Source organism: Macadamia integrifolia, chromosome 8 (assembly GCF_013358625.1).
Source record: "Macadamia integrifolia cultivar HAES 741 chromosome 8, SCU_Mint_v3, whole genome shotgun sequence".
Lineage (NCBI taxonomy): Eukaryota > Viridiplantae > Streptophyta > Magnoliopsida > Proteales > Proteaceae > Macadamia > Macadamia integrifolia.
In genome coordinates, this window is record NC_056564.1 from 14,704,208 (window position 1) to 14,712,903 (window position 8,696).

The following is an 8,696-nucleotide window of genomic DNA, read 5'->3' on the forward strand; positions in this document are numbered from 1 at the left end:
TGAAGATCCATATTTTTTCTTTTTTATTTGGATTTTCTTTCAGTAAAGTTTTCTTCACCAATGATTTTGGGTTCATCATTAACTCTCATCCTTTATTGTTCATGTGGTGGGTGACCTCTTCAGCATGGATGGAGAGCAATGGAATCGTTTTTATTGAAAAAATGAAGATAATATTAGGGGGATACTGAGAAAAGCACCTGACCAGACACATTTTATGAAACTAGATACAGTACACTGAGGTAGCTTGAAATCAGAATTCAGAACATGGGATCTCCACATCCAAAAGGAAACCAGAATAGCCCACCCCTTCTTCATTCTAGAGTAAGAAACAGCACGGATCACCACCAAAATTCTTTTTATGATACATTGTTACCTTCTCCAGGGTTATGATACTAGGGGCATTCTCCAATTTCGCTGATCCCAGGACCCCAGTAACAAAGCAACCTTTTTTTTTTGCATTTCACAAGAAAAAGTGCTCCTGGCCTCTGAATTTTGCAGCCAGTTAGCAATTGGCATTACCCGTGCTCCATAATCAGCATATCAAAAGAGTTCCCTACTCAAAAATAAGCTTTTGTTGGTGGTAAAAATTGTAAACGGCAAAGGTGCAGAGAGAATAAATTACAACTCGATTATTTCGGGCACATTGTATTTTGGGTTACTCTGGTGAATCAACTTGATTTGTTTTCAATCAAAATACAAGAACACGTTATACTCAGAACCAGTCAGGCCTCAGCTCATCTTTCCTCAAATAATTTCAAGACAAAAAATGTAGCTCTCATGGAATCAGCTGTTATAAATTGTGGTGAGATGAAGTAATACATAAGAGAGAACCATAATATTCTTGTCACGGATGATCACAACCCAAATCAACGCATTTTATAATGTTGAGTTCTTGAAACCTGACAACGCTGGCCATTCAATGAATACTTGAGCGTTATGTCTACATCACGGGGATTCTTCTTGTTGGGTATCACTGTCATGCTCCCAACCACTGCCTCTCCTTCACATACGGTTAGCACATCTTCCAGGTATAGTACTGTTTGTTTCCAATGGGTGGCCCGTGATCTTGGCCCTGAAATTTATTTTTTGGAAGACATGTTTGAGCTAAACACTACTTGGAATGATAAAAAAAAAAGTGCTTCTAATGGGCAAAAAATATTAACTATTACAAAGAAGATAGACAAAACCTGTTGAGAAGCCAGTAAACTTGTGACACTTCGTAAACGAGACATCAAAATATGCAACCAGTGCATGGATGTAGTCATTGCGTTCCGCCACAAGCTTGAACGGTGCAGTGAAGGAAGCATCTCCAAGTGCCATTTTAGAGATATCCATAGTCTGAATTGGGGGAAGCAAATTCACATCCATTTTAATCAAATTATCATCAAAACTTAAAGCATGTTGCAGCAACAGGGAAGAAAGAACAGCTGAGTTTTGTCACCACCTTAAGTAGCTGGCTGTTTGTAACAATTTGATTCTGGTCAACAGTGTCAACAAGAGGTTCCATCATGGATTGCTTCTTGATGCAGCGCATATCAAATCCATATACATTATTCCAGACTGAAAAGCATATGATTTTCGTGGACAAGAAGCAATAAGCAACATACTCTGACAGTGTAGCCACACAATGAAGTGATATACTCTTACAGACCAGCTAGTGACCCCATTCATGCTGGGCTTGACACATTGACACAACTCAACAACAGGTGTTCGATGAAACAAGTCTAATTCTAATGCAGGGTAAGAAAACAGACTCACATTCAATCTTGTCTTCTTTGTATTCAGCATCTTCAATGGCCGTCAAATACAGAGCAGCTCTGTCTGGTAGCACAATTCCATCGTTAATCTGCAAAAAGATAAGAGCATACAACCACCACCACAAGATAATGATATACTATAAATGCAATGTGAAATGAATTCCATCGTTAATCTGCAAAGATAAAATCATACAAGAACAACCAAAAGATAATATACTATAAATGCAATGTGAAATGAAAAGATGACTTACAAGCCATTTATTGCGTGCATACAGCACTGTATCTAACATATTCTCAAACAACAGAAAATACCCCATCCATTCCGAAATGATGATATCCACTTGAGCAACTGGCAGCACAATCTCTTCAACTTTTCCCTTCAAAACTGTTATAACTGGGGAGGGGCAAAATAAATAATTATGAGAATCAGTGAAATAAGGATCCAACATTACAGTGGTCAGTTGATAACTCTATTTATAATTAATAACATCCAGTAGTCAGTAGAACATATTGACAATTATCAACAGAATTCCAGAATAATAATCACCATTTGAAAATCCATTGGCTTCCACAATCTCTTTCGCCATATCTGCCATTTGGGAGCATTCAACCTGCAATAGAGAAGGTTCATTTCACCTACTGCTTTAACAGCATGATAGAAACTACAAGACAAAACAAGATACGCACACATATATCATTATTAAGTACTATAGTGCACTGTTAAGGTCACATCTAAGGGTGTCACCAATGAACCAAAAGTTATGGTTTGGTTTTGGATAATGAAAACTGGTTTGGTCCGGTTTTGAAAGAAAAATTGATGGTTCAAACCGATTTAACCGATAAACAATTATATATTAATTCTTAAACACTCTAGAGACTTCAGTTCTGCCTTTGAGACTCTTCGATTTGATTTCTTCTTCCAAAGGCAGAGTCATCAGGTGACGGCTTCTCAAGCTCTGGCAACTGTGGTATTGGTGGTGGTACTAAACCTCAAGCTTGAAGGGCTCCTCGCATGGTATTCTAGAACGAGATCCTGGGGTTCGAAAATCCTATTTGGGTTCACTATGGCACACCCAAGTGTATATTAACCAAAGATTAAAAGATAACGGAAAAACTGTAAAGTTGCAATAAGGAGTGGCATGACAGTAAATATTCAGATTATGAGAGGGTTACTAAGTTAGGCTAAAAGAAAGGACACGATGGTATTATAATTTAAGAAATAGGGAAACAACTTGGAACAAATTAAAATTAAATGAAAAAAATAGGGGCAAAAGGGGGAAGTAAACCCCAAAGCACTATTGTTTGGGGGAGGGGGTTTACCTCCAACCACCAGCCAAAGCAAGGAAGCGGAAAACCAGCAGGAAGGGAGTATATTTTAACTGTGAGATCTCTCTCACAAGAGATCCATCATGGAGAAATTTCAGGGTAAGCTATCTAACTCGTACCCCTCTTGGAAGTAACCAACATCAAACCCTATGGGCCATGAAATAATGGGTATTCATCTCTGCAACTTGATGTAGCAGAAGAACAGGAACCAGACCTGAAGTTTGAGATGGAACTTCCAGTCCAGGCAAATGTTGGGTCTCAGATTTGGCAACCTGGGTCACCTTAGATTAAGCAACAAAACCCCTAAATTTCAGCTCAAATCGATGGAGTCCCAGAGAGTTCAATCCCAGGGTTTACGGCTGAAAAAGACGGTAGTGCAGAATAGAAAAACAAAGAGAAAGAGAATAAAAGAAGGAAAAGAAGAATGGAAGAAAGGAACTAAGCATAGAAGTTCAAACAACTTTCAATTTCATTCCATTATCAAAATCGGAGTTCCTTGGTTATGTTGCTTGCATATATAAAGGAAAATATAAAAGACTGCTAATCCCAATCTAAAACTATAATGGAATCGAACTCTAAGACTAAAATGAAATAGGCTCTACCATTACTTAGCATACTCAAAGTAAAAAAAAATATTACTGGATAAATCCAAATTAATAAATAAACTACTAATATCCTACTGAACCACAACCAAACTTTGACCAGGTTCTTGGTCGAGGTTCTCAAACAGGTTCGGCCCGGTCCAAGTAAGGGCTCATGCATCATAAACGGGAAGAACACGAATGATTGAGGGAGGGAGGAGGCAGGAGGGAGGAGGGAGGAGGCAGGAGGTAATTACGGAGATTTTCTTTCATGGCACAAGAATGATAGGGAGGGAGAGGAGGCAGGAGTGATTCTTGTTGGAAGCACTTAAACTTTCACAAAGAGATTATGAAAGTAAATGAACAAAAATGATCCCCACAAAAAAATAAGGAAGTGGCCCTCATAATTAAGAAGTAAAAATTTGGCATCTAAAATTACTGCTCCAAAATGGAAAGGGAAAAGGGGGGGAGGGGGGGGGGGAACTAATCCAGTGAATGAAGTTTGCACACATAATCCACAGCAGATAATTACAAACCCTCAGAATCATTGTGTGGAACTGATACCAGACCCACCTAAACATAATTACTTCATTTATACATCCATACAGGAGAATCCAATCACATTACCCAATCCTTCCAGAATCATTTTTAGCTATTTGGTTTTGGGAGCAACTAGCCACATGTTCTTATATGTGACAGTCAAGAGGCTACTTCTAATACTATCACTGTTTATATATATAAAATATATTGAGAAGTTATAAATCCTACCATCTTTTAGTGAAGTTAACAAATAGGAATTGTTATCAGAACAGTGCCTTCACAACCTCTGTATTTTACATATAACTAACCATCGATCGATTTCCTTTAGGAAGAAAAATAGAAAATGTTTTGAGGATAAGGGACAGAAATAAGCTTGTCAATCGGCTCGATTTTGGTTCAGTTCAGAGAGGTGATTGTGTGAACCGAAACTGAGCCGAGAACCGGATCGGTTCTAAACTTGCATACTCAAGTCGAACTGAACAATTTCAGCTGTAATTCAGTTCCTGGGTCACCATCATCTCTCTATAATAATATTATATTATCATTAGATTGGAAATGAAGAAGAATCTCGAAAGTTGAAACCCGTACTTTTACCTTCACCATCATCTCTCTATAATAGTATTATAATAGACTGGAAATGAAGAAAAATCTCGAAATTCAAAACCCGTATTCTTGAGTTTACTTTTGATTCCTTGCATTTGAATTTTGAATTAATTGAGAGCATTTATGTATTATACTAATTTTTGCTTCCTATAGCTTCTTGCCTTTTCTCCACTCTGTTTTTCATTTTATATTATTTAATATAAGAAGCATCATTTTCCCATCAGCCCATGTGGGTTTGTTGGTATGTTTCCTCCCCTCAACGGATTTAAAAATTGATTTACAAGTACCAGTACGGGTTTCTGTTTTGAGGGGTAATTCGGCTCAGTTTGAAACAACGGTTCTTTTAACTGAAACTGTAGCTGAGCCGAACTGAAGCAAATACTCAGGTACTCAAACCGGATTTGAACCGAATTTATTCGGTTCAATTCGGTCCGGTTAATTCGACTCCGTTTCAGTTTCGGTATTCGGCTTCGGTTACAAAATGATACCATTAGGTACAAATGACCTTTTCTTTCCATAAAAATACTTATTCTTATCATTCTTCCTTTAAGCTAGATACCAGCATACAAATTTATGTACTGAGGATTATCCTTAAATAAAAAACTTATATCTCACTAAATTGATAATAATAAACTTCAAAATAAAAAATATATTTAAATGGCATAACAGACAAAGGGTCAATGACAGATCCAAAATCCCATAGCATTTAATATTTAGAAACAAGAAGAATAAATCAAATCACCTAAATAACTCTTTTTTTTTTTTTTTGGGGGGGGTGGGGTGAGTAGTTCGGGAAGGGGGGAGTAGGATACTAACCGCATAAACATGCTTCGCCCCTGCTTTTGCACAAAACAGAGACAAAATTCCAGTCCCAGCTCCCACATCAAGTACCACTTTGTTCCTGAAGAGGAAAGTATTCTGATAAATAACGTTTTGGTATGTCTTAGTCCTGACTGTATCCTTCAACATTTCCTACAACATGAGGATGAAATCAAAGAATTTGTCTCTTAGGATTTTCATCAAGTTCCAAAATAGCAAACAGGTAAATAGAAGTATTCAACAAGGCATCATCCACAAAACCTAGCATTTCAAAGATGGAGGAAACTCAAAATTGCCCTGAAATTATTTGCAAGCTGTAGTACTGTGGACAGACTACAAGAAATGGAGAACCAAAGTTATCGCGGACCATAAGGAACTTTGCAGGTTGTTCCCAACGACATAGCAAAGGAACTTCCCATGCTTCGCTCTACTACAACAAGCGTCTTTCACCCTTTAACATGAATCCACCTGAGCATCTCAAAAGAAGAGTGCATAGTATTGTTCCTTGCCCCTCTGAGTTTTTGTGATATTCAAGCAATAGATAGTCGTTTGAGGTGGCACGGCCATGTCCAACAAAGCCCTTGGATGCTCCACTATGGCGTAGTGATTTGATTCAGATTAAAGGAACTAAGAAGGCCAAGGCATGCCTAAAATAACCATAGGAGAATTGGAGAGGAGAGACATGCATTGCTTAGGCATCGTATCATGCATGACTTCGAATATAGCTTATTAGAGAGCAAGGATCCATGTGACCTACCCCATTTTGTTAGGTTAAGGATATGTTGTTTTTTGTTGTTGTTGTTGTTGTTACAACAGAACATATTAAAAGGACCTTTTTTGGCAAGGTAACTAACATTTCACACTAGTATGTCATACATTCCCAATGTTCCTGGCAAAGGAACGATGGAAACATACAGAACATTTCATGTGACCATTCCTGGACTCATCTAACAGTAATTAAGGTTGAAAGCATATCCACAATAACTATAGCCATGGAATGAATATTCAAACATTCTAGCATGGGAAAATACAAAAAAACACTATTGCAATCACACTTAGATAGAAAGAAATACAGGTTTAAACACTATTTCTTAATTGATAAATTCCTCTAGTAATGAAGGATAAACAAATTCAACACAATCATATGCCATCATAAGCAAATAATTGAACTCTATCTTACTCCATTAAACTCATAAAAAGCTAAATTTTCCCAAATCGATAGATCCCACCTGGTATACTTACTTCATGAATACCTGTAAACAAACAAACAAACAAACAAAGAGGAAATCAGTTCTTGCAAAGACTACGCACAGAAGAGAGAGAAAAACAACAAAGAAAAAAACCTTCAATCTAGCGAAATCCCTCCATGGTTCAAAGAAAAAATATTTAATAACGGCACTTGCAGAACAACAAAAGGAAATTACCAAAGTGAGAGTAAGAATCAAAGTAGTAGTCAGCGCTAGTCTTGTCGCCACCAATGAGGGTATCATCAGGCTCATCAGATATGGGATCGTCAAGGTTGGAACTCGCAGTAGTCTCTTCCAAGACCTCGTCTTCTACCATCATACTCGTCACCTGCTGCTGGCTTGTGTAGTCATTGTTGTTGTAGTTGCTGGAAGAGCTCTGCTTGTTATTACCCTTTCGCCGACCCATACTCTCTTCTTCCTTCTTCTGCTTTTAGCTACAGCTCTGCTTCAGGATTCTTAGGTTAGGGTTTCTCTCTGAACTGCTGTTGCTGCTGTAATGGACTCGCAGAATCGAGGGCTTTGCTTTCGAGTTAAGATTTAAATAAAAGCTTTGGAGGCTTCAGGGGAAGCACAAAAATCGGTGAATCGGTTTAAGAACCGGTCAGGAACGAATTTTTGTTGTCAACCGAGATTTCTTGGAATCGGTGGGTTTTCAGATCAAGTGGCCGATTCTTAACTTCTAACGTTCCTGGGCAAATTCGGAACTGATCTGAATTGAAATTGAGGGAGACCGATTCCGTCGCCAAGGTGAAACTTTTTGGATACATTAGCTATGGCGAATCGTGCTTAGGTGCTTTTTTTTTTATCAGATCAAGTTGGTTATATTGTGCTCTTTCCATTCTACTTCTTCAAAGGGGACTGATCTACAGCCCCCCTTGATTGGGAGGACACATAAATATACTATTTCTTAAAACCCTATTTGTAGGCATGATTTCAAAACTCGATGAATTGAATTGAAAATTGGCCGATTCACCTTAGAATCAGCCGGGATTAATCCCAATTTCAGCCATTATGTATCAAAAGATTCCCATCAAGATTCCCTTAGAATCTGTGATTTCTCATATTAAATAATTGATTCTAGGTTTCCAGTGGCCGATTCTGAGCCGACATGAATCAGAATCGGGGGAACCGATTCCATGTTTTAAAACCCAGTTTGACCCCCTATCCTTTTAGGGCATCCACTTTCCCTCTCAGATGTCCAATGCACCGAAGTCTTTTTGTCTTGATAGTGACTCCAAAGAGTCCAAAGTCCAAAAAGATGCGGGGGTTTCCGTTCTGAGGAATGATTACATAACCCATGGGCCATGGCCATAGCCCCATTGGGGTGTGAGCTAGATTATCAAGTCTACATGGGGAAACATGTAATGTAAAGGGTATTCATATAAATATACTGAAATGGATAAGTACAGCTAATGAAATGCAGTGGGACCCACCTTTGCATATAAATATACTGAAATGGATGGGTAGCGAATGAAATGCATTGAGACCCACCTTCTGTTTTTTTTTTTTGTTTTTTTCATTTTAATGACATGAGAGATGGGAACATGGTAGTCCCATGGGCACATGTTGATTTAATGGTTCTGCCGTGATGCCTTTATTTTGATCGGTAGAAGTATAACTATTGAATCACCGTTTGAACATGTATCAATTGTCTAGATAGTTACAGGCAGACATGGGTGATCAACACTTAGGAGAGGAGCTGAATCCTATAATGGGACAGAAGTTTCCATTGAAAAATATATATATATATATATATATGTTGTATTTGGAAGCCAAGAAAATACACTTCACATTTAAGAGGATTTGGCCAAGTATCAAGTACA

The 8,696-nt window shown here is 38.0% G+C and overlaps 1 protein-coding gene across 1 annotated transcript; it reads right to left on the reverse strand.

Moving 5' to 3' along the window:
- Nucleotides 1-607: 607 nt before the first annotated feature.
- Nucleotides 608-7,400, reverse strand: LOC122087569 (probable protein arginine N-methyltransferase 1). Its single transcript, XM_042656742.1, has 9 exons — nucleotides 7,051-7,400; nucleotides 6,869-6,879; nucleotides 5,624-5,779; nucleotides 2,305-2,368; nucleotides 2,009-2,151; nucleotides 1,759-1,846; nucleotides 1,445-1,560; nucleotides 1,188-1,338; nucleotides 608-1,072 (listed from the first exon to the last, which is right to left on the reverse strand). The coding sequence occupies exons 1-9, from the start codon at nucleotides 7,277-7,279 to the stop codon at nucleotides 867-869; spliced, it is 1,164 nt and encodes a 387-aa protein (XP_042512676.1). The 5' UTR covers nucleotides 7,280-7,400; the 3' UTR covers nucleotides 608-866.
- Nucleotides 7,401-8,696: the final 1,296 nt, after the last annotated feature.